At 33.9% G+C, this 15,736-nt stretch overlaps 1 protein-coding gene across 3 annotated transcripts in view; it reads right to left on the reverse strand.

Annotated features, from left to right (window-relative positions):
* CEP170 (centrosomal protein 170) overlaps positions 1-15,736 on the reverse strand; it is a 73,396-nt gene that overhangs the window by 50,284 nt on the left and 7,376 nt on the right. For all 3 annotated transcript variants that reach the window (XM_080341824.1, XM_080341823.1, XM_080341822.1), the window contains exons 3-7: positions 12,287-12,367; positions 11,604-11,660; positions 11,333-11,495; positions 9,248-9,382; positions 1,244-1,720 (exon numbers count right to left, since the gene is read on the reverse strand). In XM_080341824.1, coding sequence (XP_080197950.1) covers positions 1,244-1,720; positions 9,248-9,382; positions 11,333-11,495; positions 11,604-11,660; positions 12,287-12,367 — 913 coding nt within the window. The remainder of the gene's footprint in view (positions 1-1,243; positions 1,721-9,247; positions 9,383-11,332; positions 11,496-11,603; positions 11,661-12,286; positions 12,368-15,736) is intronic.

Genomic DNA, 15,736 nt, shown 5'->3' on the forward strand with positions numbered 1-15,736 from the left:
AGTACAAGTAATAAGTGAGGATAAAAACAAATCACAGAATGTTACAAAATCTAGGTATTTATTATGGCCAGACGAGCCCCATAACTCTTCCAGATGATAATTTATCAAACTTTGAGGAGTTTCTGCCAGGAGAAGGCTAAGGGCTTGTAAACAAAGCTTTTCCTATTTATCAAAGTGTAATATTTGAAAGAATGTTCATTAATATTATACAGTATATCACGAAAACCAAAGAATGCTCTGTGATATACTCTAGAACAAATATTATGCTGTTATCTTACTGCTAGCGCATGGATGCAATTCTTTAAAAAAGAAAAAAAAGAAAAAGCTTTATTTGGAAGAGTCAGCCTTCAAAATCAGACTTTTGATCAGTAAGACAAAACACATCGTACCCAGTCCCAGCTGGTTTAAGAGCTAGACATGATAATGTTGCAGAATGAAGAAAAATGGGAACTGTAGAATTAACCTGATGAAATTAAAAACTGAAAACAAAAGAGACTTGAAAACGTTTTCATTCTGAAAGTTTGAATGTCTTCATCCAAACATCAAAGCTACCCTCTTTTCTATTCTGCTAAGAAAGTATACTTTTTGCACTTCACATTTGATTTAATTTTATTTGAAGTGTCACTGTCTGAAGTAAATGAACATGAATAATCACCTGGAACTTCATTCAACAGTAGCATTCTTAGAATATTCTGCAAGCTTAGTATAAAAATGGAAGCTCTTGGTCTATTTCAGATTCCTGACTCAAACGTGACTCCATCACACATGATTGATTTAAACAGAATAACCGTATAATATATATAATAAATTATTTTTTAAAGTACATGAATATTCACAGGACATATGCCATTGGAAGAGTTGCTAAAGGCATAAATTGAATTCTACAAAGCAATTCAGCTTTTTAAAGTAATGGATGTGAAAAAGCGAAACATATAAAATTTAACTGAGGTTTAGGTTTCTTCCTCTTCCATGTCAAGATTGATATTTTAAATACCTGATGTTTTCAGCTGTACTAGAATATTTCCAATTGGTACACTTATTGTAAGATGATTCAAGATGTGGTTTTCTATCCTCTTTATAAGACTTAACACTGCAGTGACATTTCCCAGTACAGATCCTTGTGCGCGTGTGGAGTATCTGTGATTTCAACTGAACTCCACAAGGACTCAGGGATCCAATCACTAGATGCTGGTGAGGAATCGTTGCTTTCAGAAATACGCATAGCTGGAATTATTCACTTTACCTTTCAGTCTCTTCAAGTACACTGGAACGTCACTTTTAATACTTTTGGAATCCTCCTCTGTTGGTTCCCATATCATTCTAGGAGGATTGTTCTGTGCCAGCCAATCTGCTACTTTGCTCTCTGCAGCCATCATCACCGTTTGAAGTCCAGGTAGGTCCTGACCACTGGAGGAAGAAGGCTTTTTTGACTTGTGACGCTGTTCTGATGTGAATTTTGTCACGTGATCTTTGATTGTTACTTTTCCTGGAGTGTTATCATCAAATTCAATAGTAAAGGAAGCATGACCTGCACCTGCTGCATGGGAGTTTTGGGTGTCTTTTGTTGGAATTTCATGAATAGGGCTCTCTGCTACCTGTGAAGGTTGCTGGAATTCTTTCGTAGGTATTTCAAAATAACTCGGCTCCCTACAGAAAGGATAAAGTTCTTCACTTGCAGCTGCAGATTGCTCCTCAGCTTGCTTGGCATCTGTGCTGCATCCTATTAAGAAAAATAAAAAATAGATTTCACAATACTTGGGAACTTCAGGTTCTTCACGAAGTTTCTGAACTCCTGTAAAGGCCACTTCAGTAATTTCTGGAATAAACAGTAAGACTGTGGAGAAGACTGAGTAACGTAGTTCTAGAAAATAATTCCAGAATTACATATAAAAAGTATTACTTAAGAGACAGCAGAAGCTTTGGCTGTGAGGAGTGTAAAGCGGCAAAAAGCTCACTTAGAATCTGCCAAAGGAAATTTGCATTCCAAAAATTTTTAGATGATGTAAAGGTCAAATGATTTATCAGTACATGAAAACCAGGTAAATCACATTAGAAAAATAGTAGAGATGATCATCACTGCAATTGCAATCTATCTGAAAAACATAAAATCAAGGTGCCCCCAAAACAAATACTGGTGATCTGGCTTTTATCTCCTGCAGCAGACAGCTGGTATAATTTTGTTTGGTAAAATTCTTTGGAAAAACAGTTTACATTTTAACACAAGACAAACATTAATTCTGGCTTGAAAAGTTTAGCACTGATAAGCTTTGGAAAGTGTTCTGGAAATCAAACACTTCATGTTTCTACAAAAGATAAAACCAAAGAATCTAGCTAAATCCTCCATTCATCCACTCTTACTTCACTTGTTACCGTAATTTGTCGATGAACAGAAAAAGTAACAATAGCTGGAAGCATGCAGAATGTTACCAAACCATGCTCTAAGTGGGTAAAGAAAGAACATTTGGAAAAAGCATGGGGTAGCAATTGAAAGTCCTACAGTACAGCCTGAACAAATGTTAAAGCTTCTTGTGGTTGCAACAAAGCTACCAATGTGCCTTTAAGAAAACAAGCCTTCCAGTTGCATTTCATGAACTAGTAAGCTAGCCAAAATATCTGGTGCAGTGATGTGCTATAAGCAACAGATGCTTGAGATGCTAGCAAGAATAGCAAGTTACATTCCAGCAAATGAATTCTGAATAGTTCCTATGTTATTTATCATGAACGACATTAAGATGTTCAACAAATCATTTTAGGTTGCCAAGTAAAGGAGTGAGAATGCAGGTAATATATTTCTGGCACTAAAAATAGCCACACTATATCAGCTGAGACAGTTAACATTTGTGTATGACACTATTATTCAATAAGGTAGCAAAAGAATCATTTATACTAGAGCCATGAGCTTAAGGGCTAAAGGATGCAGGATGGCATAAAGCACCTATGCTTTTTGTCACAAACACGTGCTTCTTGGGAAGATTTAGGAAAAGGTTAAAAATAAAAAATTAAAAAGGATGGTAATTTGATACAAAGAAACAGAACTAATTAAGAGACAGTATAGTAGCTGGAAGAAAGAATTATGTTATGGAGCGATAACAAAAACAGTACACATTCTTTATTACTGCCATGCTTGGATACCAATGGGATAAAATAACTCTGATGCAAGTAACACAGGTATTTTAATTTATTTTATCTAAAAGTAGCTGTTGCAAACACAAAACATGTTCAGAATTCAGACAGTTTTTATATTATGCTGCTGCATTCCAAGAATGCCCTAGCTAACGCTTTGCACTGCACTGTCAGTTACTTCATGTCTGTGGGGTAGATCTCAGGCACTACAACAGCAACTCACCACTTCCCTCCCAAGGACATGGAATGTCTTTACTCCTCTTCCTGAAAACACGCCAGCAGACAAGCAATATACTATGAATCTATTTTACTTATGCAAAGGTCATTAAAAAGCTTCTATGTTTAGGCAGAAAATGTACAGAAAGAAAAGTCACACTTCTCAGCTATTAGCTTTTAGGTATACTACCACATCTCTCCATTTGTTTCATCCAACTAACATTCTGGAATGCACCAAGCTCTAGTAGGATTGAATCTAGAGCCAACATCCTATCTGTAAGCAACACTGTCATTGAATAGGAGAGTAATCCACTAGGAAGCCAATTCATATGTACCTTATTTTTTTTCCCTATGGTTCCATTCAGAACTTCAAGCCTACACTTTCGTGCATTTCCTGTAACCAAAAATTAAGCAATACAGTGTTCAATGCTCCTTCAAAAGATAACTGGCTAATACAGTATGTTTTGAGAAATATTTCTACTTTTGGGCCAGAAAAAAGCAATCTACTGTCCACACAATAAACTATATTTTTCAGTAAATATGAAATAGCTGGTTCATCGTAATCTTTTGAAAATTATAAGATTGCAGCCAAACTGCATCAGATGTATCATAGGCTTAGGATGAGGGGATCTACAACACGTGCTTGACAGCATTGATGGGAAACTTCATGAAAAAATTGCCCTGTGAAACTTGCTTGCACCAAATATAACATCTGAAATCAACAGTTTATATTATAATGATATGTCCACTATTTGATTCCAATATTTCTGATTAAACAGATGCTATAATTTGAATCAAAGAGTTTAATCAAAAGAAGTGAGAAACTAAACTACAACTAAACTGTAAATTTTTCTAAACTATAAGAATCCTTAGAAATTATATAATGAAAAATTATCTGAAGTACATGTTCATTTTGATTACTTAGAAGTCCCAAGTACTTGCATTTTTAGAAGAGTTGAATGCATCAGAATTGATTAGAATAAGGAACTGAAACAAATGAGGAGGAAAAAAAATATATAGAGTCTGATGTGAAATTCCATTTGGAATTTTTCACCCAAATTCTAAATGCAAGTCCTTACAGCATTCTAAATTTTACAAAGAGTGATCTAAAAAGTAGCCTTACCTTTGAAATCCTATTATAAAAATTCATCTGCCAAGATGAAGGAAATTATGTATCAGACTAAATACAGATAACTTCAAGAGAAAATCATCAAGCAAACATTGAAGATAGTGGTCACCATGGCTCTATAATTTTTGAACAAAACAAGCAAAGTATCTGTACAGCAAATAAGGCAATCGTGTGGAACTGAAAGTATGACTTGCAAAAACAAGGGGATAGATGAGTTGTGAACTGCAATCTCTCCAGGAACCGCAGAGATCTCTGAATTGGCAAGAGTGAAAGGAAAGGGACAGAAAAAGAACCAGGGTATTGGTAAAGAGAGCTCTTGACTACAAAGGTGTAGAAGCCACAAGAAACAACTGTGCAACAGTTACTACTACGCAAGACAGGAAGCACTACATGTAGCTGCTACACAAGTGTAGTGAGACTATTAATGAAATAATGAATCCAGGAGAAGCTAAGAGGGAAACTGTGTAATACTGGGGAAATCATAGGCTTTACCAAATGGAGATTGACGGAGATTCTTTACTAGAATAATCTCAGAGATGATCATCAGAAAAGCAACATACACTATGTGACATTAGCAGAACTGATTGCACTGTCCAGGACTTTTTTTTTTTTCTTTTTTTTTTTTTTTTTTTTTAAATCTGTCATGCACATGAATCTTAAAATTTTACTTCCCAGCCTGGATAAGAAATGTCATAGGTATTCAACATGATCTATCAGATATGTAAAAAACTGCCTGTGTATATGAATACATTATCATCTGTAAAAAATAGGATGTATTTTGCACAGTCTACAGGTTTTTCAGATTTCCCCCTGCCTTAAAAATACAATTTTAAAAATGAATCCTGTAAAAGAAAATGATCTGCAATTTAAAAAGCACTTATTGAAAAAATGGCTGCAAACCTGGAGCAAAATATTTTCTTGCAGAAGGTATAAGAAGCAGACAAAACATCATATTTACACATCACTTCAAAATATTTTTTTATATCCAACTTTATGTTTGGTACTGTGCAATGATACATTTAATGACCATTGATACATTTAATGTCAGTGCTTTCAAACATGTAACATAATTCCTTTTTTTCCTTTCTCCTTCTCCCCATATTACTACGTTCCTACTTACATTTATGTGGTTTGGTTTGGTTTTGTTTTGTTTATAGATGACACATAATTTTCATTTGTTATTTAAAGACAAGTTTGTGAAAAATACATGTAAAGATTCACTTATTATTAAATCAGATGTTTGTCTTTTACTGTTGTCATAACCTGTCTTACAAAATAATACGAAATTGCTCTCTCTGATTAAAAATATAAAATAGCGTATAGAAATCCATACCTCATAATAAATTATTTTACTGCATGCTTTAAAGGACTTCAGATGAAAAAATGCAAAACTTCTCCTGCACATATTCCAGGCCAAAACTCAGCAAAATTCTAGAAATTATTTCTAGGAACTTTAATGTTAATACCGGTGATTAAACATGTGTGTAATCTCCAAACATCCTGATTATAGTGTAATTTCTAAAATAACAGCCTCTTTTCCTTTAAAATGTCACTGTTTCTTAAATGTAAGGAACTTTTAATCTGATATATTGCTATACAATTAAAAATACTTCATGCTAAATGGAAAAAAAGATTTCACAGAATCAAAGAATGTATTTCAAATTCATAAAGCCTGTCTAAAAATTTACATCCGTGTTTTCTTAGATTTCTGGTAAAGGCATTAATCACATAAAATTCTACAACTACTAGTGAGATCAGCAAAGAATGTAGTTTTTGCGTTTCCAGGAAGTGAGAGTGTTAGTACATGGCAATAATAATAATTACACATCCAGTAAGCTTGCCAATAACATGTAAGTTTAACAGCTGCAGCACAGACAAAGTCACACCATCGGGGTATATGCAACTGTTCATTTTAACACAGACCAGTAGATCTAGGGATCATTAAATCAGAGCAACATGCATGTATGAAAAAAATAGTTTTTTTTATTTTTAACATGTTACAGAATATTCTGTTCTGTTTGCAAATAATTTCCATTAGTGAGTTTCCGTTATGATAGGACAGTAACATCGAAATAATCTTATTAACTTGAGATTGTAAAGACTAATTGTCTATAGTTGGCTTAGCAGAAACAAATCTCCTATTTCAATCTCCTCATTAAACCTTGCTTCATCTGTTAGAGTTCATGCCTTCTTTTCTGTTCAGCGAATAATCATGGAGCAGATTCTCCATAGGAGTAATTAGTTAAAATGATATCAGGCTTTATTGATTTGAGTTACTGAACAAAAGGTTTAAGAACTTACATATGCAACATTATCTGTAATGTACTTATTTTTAGGCAGTTTATATTAACAAGTATGTTCCAAATGTTTTGGGTTTTTTTAAATACTTAGTTCAATTTAGCCCATGAAAGAATAACTGCATCAATCCTGACTGCTTTTTATTAAAGTTCATTTTTATTTAAAAAATATCTAAACATGACAGTCTTGTGAATTTTCCAACTTCCTTCCATTAAAGTGTTTCTTTGTATTGATTTCCAATCATCATATTCATCTATGTTATAAAACCAAAGTGCATGAAGAAAATACATACTAACTTGTTGAAAACTGACATTATGTTTTCATGGAATGTAACTGTAGGCCAAAGGGGCCTAAAAAGCTTATGTCTTTATTTTATAATTGTATGAAAACATTCAGGACAATTTTTTGCACACTTCTACACAGACATTGTTAGTGTTCTGAGATTGAGGAAATGTGTCCATATAAGCAGATGTCAAATCTTATCTAGTCTGTCTTCTCAGGTTCTCTGCCAACACTACTAAAAACCATCTCCAACAGTCAAATAACAGACTAGTAAAACATACAACTAATGCCTACTCACAGATTAAGTCATCGAGACAAATAAGTCAAGTCACATGGCTACACATGGGATTTTAGTTCCACATTCTCCCAAACTAAATTGTTTTGCAAAAATGTCAGGGTTGTTTATTTTTGCTTGGAGTGATATACTTCAGTATATCACTTTTTAATAATCCTATATTTATTGAGGGCAAATAACATGCATGCTTTTTAAAATAAAACAATGTAGATAGATATACACAAGTATAAAAAGCTTGATGAATTAATACTTTTGTTATATTATTTTGTTACAGACATTGACATCTAAGCAATAGAAACAGATACTAGAGACTCTACCGTCCCAGTTTTATACACATGTACAAGATACAGAGTCATAGGTTTCATAAACAATAGTTAATACTGCCTGTCATCTGGAAAGTAAGGAGAATCATGCAGCTGGCAAAGTATATCAATGGCAACGCTTGAAGATAAGGACTTAATTATTTAACTTGGTAACTAGTAATATGTGCGCTTTTCCTTTTTGTTGAGAAAAATTGAAGTGGAACAACATCTAACAGTCATTGTGGCATTATTATTGCCATTAGGAACAAAATTTGTACTTAGGAATGCTTAAAAGTGTTTGAAGAATACATTTCTAGACAAGATTTGAACTGTAGAGTTATACATTACTAATGCACGATATTAAACCTGTATTTTAAAAGCCTCCATATGAGCACAGAATAGCATACTGTATTCATGTTACGTATGGTAGAGAACTTTTTAACCAAAAAAGACCAAATAAGAAAGCATTCTATAACTACTGCATTATCATGATGTTCTTTTATATGTGACAAAGTTGTTTAAGTTGCACAAAAACTGACACTAATTAGAATGTTTTCAGCTGGTTTCTTTCTACTAGTCCAAATCTTAAGGGACTTACTTCACTGTCTGAGTCATGACAACTTTGGACTAATATGAAAAAAGTGATTAAAGGCTATGACAAAAAACTTGACTCCAAAGACCCTGACTTCATTACACTGAAGTATTAGTTTAGTTTGATTTTTACATGTTTTCAAAGTTTACTCCAATTCCTGCAAAACAGGATTCACGATAAGCAAAGCAACTACAATCATAGGAAGAGAGAAATTGCCACCTCAGTTAAAGTACTCTAAAAAACTCCAGACTTAAAACTGTTGGGTCTTAAATGCATATCTAAACAGCTAAACAAATGTAGTTTAATTTTGTCCTTACTTGAGTAATTTTTAAGGTTATTCTCCTTATTAGAATAGCAGTCACTTTATTTGTATGTCTGATGATAGATTTAGCAGCCTAATTATAGACACTGAGATTTAAGTTTGGCAACACATGCTGTGTCTAGAAAAGTGAACTAAAAAAAAAAAAAAAAATCTGTATTATGAGGAAATAAACATTACCAGTTTAGCTTTAAACTACGCAAATCTTTTCTGCAAGAACTATGAAATGTAATTCCCACTAATGCAGCATTATTGAATTACAGGAGAGTATGTTAGCATGGATCACCTAATATACTAGAAGTCAAATACAAAAATAATATAGCATCATTTATTTTTAGAAATTATTTTAATAAAATATCCCTATGCAATCTTTAATTTTGAGTATACAAAATGACGGATATGGATTAAACTTATAAATAAGACACACAGGTTCAGATAACATTATTTTCTGTATTTACTGAAAATAAATTTTATTACATACTAGAAAATTGATATATTGTATATGAAATTGGTCTCTGTAAATGCATAGTTTCTAACAGAATGGATTTTTAAACTAAATTTTAATAAGCTTTCATCTATGCAAACTGTCTATGAAACTTCCAAACATTAGTATCTGTTTAGTTCCCTAATTAAGAATGTATGTACTTTACTAAAGAGCACAAACCCCACAAAAATATGACAACAGACTTACCTGAAGCCCCTGTCTCCTGTATTTTCTCTTCATGCTTGCTATCTGGCTTACAACCACTTTTCTCATCAGCTTCATCATCACCCCACCAGGCTGGCTGTCCATACAAAGGTGTCCCACGAGGCATGGCAGAAAGATCTATAAAATCAGCGCGAGGCAGAGGGAATCAGTTTTCTGGTTAGTTGTGATATTTAGGTTAAAATGACACGAAGAGAGAGTCGTTCACTTGGATCATTTCTCCTGGAAGCTGAAGTTAATAGGTTGCATGCGTTTGCCAAAATACAAAACAAACTTGGAGGCTGGATAACTGATCTGAGATCTAAATATAAAAGCTTACTAATGATCTGATCAAAACTTCTGGCACAAATGTTTATGCAAAGGCAGATCACATCTCTTATTGTTACCCTGATATATCTGTAAACATTATTTTCTGCTTTCAGTTTGAAGTCATCGGCATAGCAGGACATTCCTAAAAGCTGTCCACTGCTATTTCTGTGAGAAGACTTTCACTTTTACCCACATTGACCTTTCAATGAAATTTGAACTCCCTGCATGAAAAACTGATCAAATTTTGCAATGTTGCCAAGGTTCCAAATTGCTGGTGGCTACTGCAGAGTGCTGAAAGCTACCCTGTGTAAAACGTTAATGAGCACAACCACTTTTTAATATTTTTTTTTTAAGGCAATAGTTAAGTTACAGGACAATTAAAAATGCCACTTCTTATACAGGATGCATACACATGATTAAACACAATTAAACAAAGTTTAAATAAGAAAAAAAAAAAAAAAATCACACTAATTAAGATTTCTGTGTTGATGATAAATTGACCGGATTAATTTTGACCTGATCTCCTGGGAGAATACTTCAACCTACTGAGATTTAGTATCTTATGGATGTCCTGAAGTCACTTTAAACAGTCTTTATATAAAAGAACACAATTTGTTCAAATCCAGTTTAACAGCTTGTCTGTTACTTTGCCTATAATGAATTTCAACATTTTTATTCAATGTTTTATTCACTGCCATTCCAAAGATGACATATAATTTCATACCCATGCCTAAAGTTTCAATATGATTTGAAGATACTAGTTCTTTTAAACAGCATTACACTTTAATCAATACTGATTCGTTTTTAAAAACTTGATGGCTGATGCTTGTGAATGGAATTAGCAACAGTAAACAGGTATGCACATATACAGTAACAGTGAGAAAATCAATCCTCAAAAAGCTTTTGAGAATTGCACACAAATATAAATCCCTATCATTAAGTTTGGCTGTTATTTTTGGAACAATAAAGAGAAAAATAGAAGATGAGGATAAAAAAAATCCTCACTGTGCCACTTCATGAAAATTTAAGAGGACGCGAATGGTGAAATGCCATATTGAATAGGAACACTGAAGTACTGGATAGCTTTTATGTACCCTCAACAGGATGACAGACCAGCCAACAAACCAAATAGATTAATCAGTTATACCACAGAATCCTGCATATGGGGAAGAGAACTCTCTGGCGTGTGTCTTTCAGAAGAACAGATTAAACCTACGCAAAACTGTACAGCCTTGACCTAAGGAGTCAGACATAGTCAGCTTCATTCTAAGGAAGCAACAATACCTGACTCCTCATTCTTGTGTTTATCTCCTGTAGTAACAGGTAACACAGCAAGTTACTATAAGATGAACAATAAACTTCAGCAAACCTCACATTGAAGTTAAGATACCTACAGCAGAGCCAGCGTGACACATTACACCAACATGAAAGATGGTGTAGAAACAAGACTTAAGTTACAGTTTCTACAACTTTTTAAACCACAATAGATCACTTAGGTTCTATCCTGGTTGCATCTAACAAGGAACATTAATATCGATACAACAAACAAAACGCCACCCGTCTAAAAAAAGGAAGAACAAAACAAATCAACAACAACAAAAGGTGAAAATGCCAACAATTCAATTCCAAAAGTTATTAATTACACATAAAGTATGTTTAAAATTTCACATAGTTTTTACTATCTAATTTCACAAATATCCCAGCAAGCAAATAAATATCCTTTCCTGGTTTGTGTGCTTGTACAGCAAAAATGAACCTTACCCATTGATTTCTCTTCAGATTTCAGTGCTTCTGTAGTTTTGTGGTGTACTTCAGCTGTGGAGTCTGCTACCTTGGACTCTGAGCTTTTGGAGCCAGCTTGCTTCAAACCTTCTGTCTCTGAAGATTTTTGGGATAACTGGAGTTGGCTTGTAAATTTTTCATGCTACATGAAATTACATAGAGGAAAAACACCCTCAGAGACTGAAAAAAACCACCTATGTTACCAATAACTAAACAATGAGAGAAGAACGTGGGAACTGTACGTTGTTACCTTAAGTGCTTCTTCAGGAACTCTCATCTCTCCCCTGACGACAGTAAAAAGATTAGTATGTAGGAAATGCTAAGGAAAATACTGGAAAGATTTCTCAATTCAGAAGAGGATTTTATAGAAAAACAACAGTTTTACAGCCTATTATGCTACTGGAATGGTGATCCTTCTACAAATATGTCACTGTTAGGACTAGTATGTACAATCATACTCAATGCAAATGTGCAATACAATTATTTACTATTTGCAAATAGAACATTGAATAGATACCTTAATGTTGTAATAATACAAGTTCTCTTTCTTTTTTCATTCAGTAGTTTGCCAAGTAATTACTTGTAACCTTCTCTACTTGTATACAATCCCATCTGACAGAAATATTTGTGTCTTTGCCTCCAAGAAAAGTAACGTTTCTTAGCAACACAAGTTACACATTAGGTTTTAAATAGTAATTGGAAGTTGAGTTTTCTTGCAGTTAGAAACAACAACATGTACTTTATCAATAGTTCTGACTAAGGTATAGTATTCTAAACCTCACAATTTTCTCAAATATAAGCATTTTTGTAGTAATGAAAGAAATAAATATTTCAAAGATGCTTCTCAAATAGCATGAGAACCCTTCATTTAACACAACCATACTTTTAGCAAGACAAGTGTTTAATTGCATTGCGTGTTTTTGTGACAAGGATATCATATCCAAATCTCAGTTTATCTTCTAACTTCAGAGTGATGTATGTCTGTTCTGGAATCCTTACATCATTCACAAATGTCTACAGAAATAAATAAGGACAGAAAGAGATACCATTCAAATTCCAAAATAATAAAAAGAAAAATCACTTAAGTAATTTTACAATAAAGTTTTCAGCACCGCCAATTTTCTACTGGTGATTTACTGGGAATTTAAACTGTAAGCTCAAATTGCCACCTGCTTCCCAAAATATTTCAAAAGAAAAGTTAAACACCAGCCACTACCCAGGCTCCTGACATCGCACTGGGTTTGAAAAGTCTTCTACAAGTTTAATCTTGTGAGCAGTATTTACTGAATTGTTGATTAATGTTCCCTTAAATTAGCACCTTCGTTCATTATTTTTCTTGTAGTTTCCTTTTTCAACCACAAATACATGTCAGAATTGATTTATCATCACAATTTTTACAGCATTTAACATTGGATATGAGAATTCTGAGGGAGCTTATAATTTCTAATCATTGTCAAAGGATTTAAAGGAAAAAGGACCAAGTTAGTCCATCCAAATAACTCCAAATAGCAGTGATAAATAATTCAATATATTGCAATAACATTATTATACCAGTTAGCAGCAAAGCAGAGCAAATTCCATAGGCTTGACAATACCTTTAAAAAATTCCTTTACTGTACAATAAGTAAACTTCTTGAAATAATTATTGGAAACATAGTTGGAGAAATCAGACAAACATTCGGTGATTTGGGGAAGGATTTATGTACTTGAAAGCGTGTCAAATTTCCCCAGCCATATCAGTTGTCTGTTAAAGGCAGCATAGATTACAAATTACTCTAATTTCAAGGTCCAGATTAAACTTAACAGCAAAAAATAACAAGGTATTTTCAAAAACATGGAAGGATAAATTTCAAGAGAGCCTAAGATACATACAATGACTAATTTCGGAGGCAGCAAGGAGAAGAATGATACATGTTCAAGTCAAAATGGATCTCAAAGATCTAATTTGGAGTAGCTGGAAAACAATGTAATCTCTGCAGGGGGAAAAAAACAAACTAAACAGAAATAGGGCTTGAAGTTAGATCATTCAAGTCCCCAAGAAAATTCTAGAATGTCACCTACATAAAATTCAAAGGTAGTCATAAGCCCTTCTAAGAACTGGGAAACAACAACAACAACGAAAGTTTATTCCTTCATTGAAACAAATCTGCATCTTAAGGACTGATTTACAGTCTCAGGAAGGTAGGCTGTCAGTGTCAAGTAAACTGCCCAGGTTACTATTATCAGTAAGACTTAAAGGTGCATGTGGTAACTTCAGATACCAGAAACCAAGGATGCTAACATGCTAAGGCAGGAGTGAGCACCAGAAACTGAGACTGTTTTTCTCACAACTTGCTCTTTTGCCATCAGAGGGGATGCTTAAACCTTCAGGTAGAGACCTCTCCTAGAAACTGGCACCTCCCAGTGACAGCTCTCAAACTGACCCTTCTACTCAGCCTGAGTCATGCCACTGATCTTAGAACTCTCCGAATTAGGCTCAATCTATAATCGTGAAAATGAATTGTTTCCTAAGTTGAATTTTTTCACTTCAGAGAAAACCCTATATTGTGTCAGTATCTTCTGAATTCATCTAGTGGAAAGAGAAATACAGAACGGTGAAAACATGCTTTATCTAGCAGAATAGAGTATTAAGCTCTCAAGTACAAAAACTAGAGCTCAGGCTACAAAGACAAAAGAAAAGAGTAAATTTAACTCCACCTAAAATTTAAGACCTTTTCAGAGTCACACATCCCTGTAGAATCTTTCTACAGTGTGAGCCGACAAAAGACTTCTGCACAGCATCCTGCCTTAAACTATTCCTCAAGGCTCAATTCAAGTCTGCATTAAGAAACTGCAACTTACACTCTTCCCCTACGTCCTCCTCTGTTTCTTTTTGAAATCTTCCCTCTCCTTTTACCGGAAAAGAATGTAACATCTGGACTTATAAGAACGTAGCATCTTCTTTGTAAGAAATAGGAATAATCAGCTATATGCAAAAAGTCTCTGTTCCTTGGTATAACCTCCTTCATCTTCCCGTAAAATAAAAAAAAAAAATGGAGCCTCCAATTTAGGGCAAATTCAAGGCAAATAAAATATTTATGAATTGGCTGGTTTGAGATCGTTACATTATTTTATGTATTATTTATCAGTTGCATATGTTCCTATACCTTAACAAATTTACAGTTTCTTGCTAATTTTAACTTTTCATAACAGCTACATGTTAATGCTACAGATAGATTAAATATCCAGAGTGTCTTTTGGAAACACATTTCCTGTTGGTTCATGCCAGAATATAGCAACCCCTCAGGATCATCCTACTTCAAACTTAAGGCTTCTACAACAACATGTACATGTTTCTAAGGAATGCAGTAGCTGAAATCTGCCATTTTTAAGCACTTTGAAGTTATGTGTGCATACACAAAAAAACCCTGACTTGAAAGTAAGCCAAGAAACTGAATCTTTAAACGCTTGTTTTCCTCATCTAAATCTAATATCAGTCTGGAAATACAGAAAAAATTTTCTTCCATGATACAGTAAAATGATCTTCTATTTTATTATCTTGTTTTAAATGAAAATATCATTATTTCATTATTTTAAAAATTGCTTACCTACTTCATAGAAAATATCTTCCATGAAAAATAAGAATTAAAGCTGCAATTATTTACTGGTTTGTAAGCATGAAACTGTGAGTGGTGTTTAATGCATATTTATTTCACTTCAACATTGTGAGAGTCCAGAGCAAAAACCTGTAAGAACAATATCCTCAAGGCGGCTTGAATTTTAGTGAACCATCAAAATTTAGGCTGCCTTGTGGACATGTATGTATATGTGAACATATGCATTTTTCCTCCCAGGTCAGAGTTCTGAAATTAATGTGCATGCAGTATAAATGCAGAGAGGTCTGAAGGCAGTGGATGCAGTCTACAGACGTCCTAATGACTGAACTGATAGCATACAACGACCAAGCTTCAGTTGCTTTGCCACTGGAGTTTTAAAATCCGATCACAGGCTTCGGGATGCAAGACAAAGCTAGCTCAAAATAGCTAGTTACTATATAAATAAGGAATCCTTTTCTCCTTTTAAATCAATCTATACATATTATTCCCCCTTTAAATCACTCCACATTTTATATATACACATGAGTTCTAAAGCTCTATTCTTCAAATACTGAGAGTCAGCTCGCTTCAAGCCTTTACAAAGTTTGCTGAGCATTTTGCAATCCAGTCCTAAAACATTAGCATGAAAGGACTTCACTACCCTTGAGAAGAATGCTACTCAACAGGGCCACGGACGCTTCATAATTTTTCTGGCATGTTTTCGAGGTCACAACTCAAAGGAGAAAATAGAGTTGAATTCTGTTGATACTGGTGAAATAATAGATTATATATTAGCAACGGTACACAT

Source organism: Nesoenas mayeri, assembly GCF_963082525.1.
Source record: "Nesoenas mayeri genome assembly, chromosome: 3".
NCBI lineage: Eukaryota > Metazoa > Chordata > Aves > Columbiformes > Columbidae > Nesoenas > Nesoenas mayeri.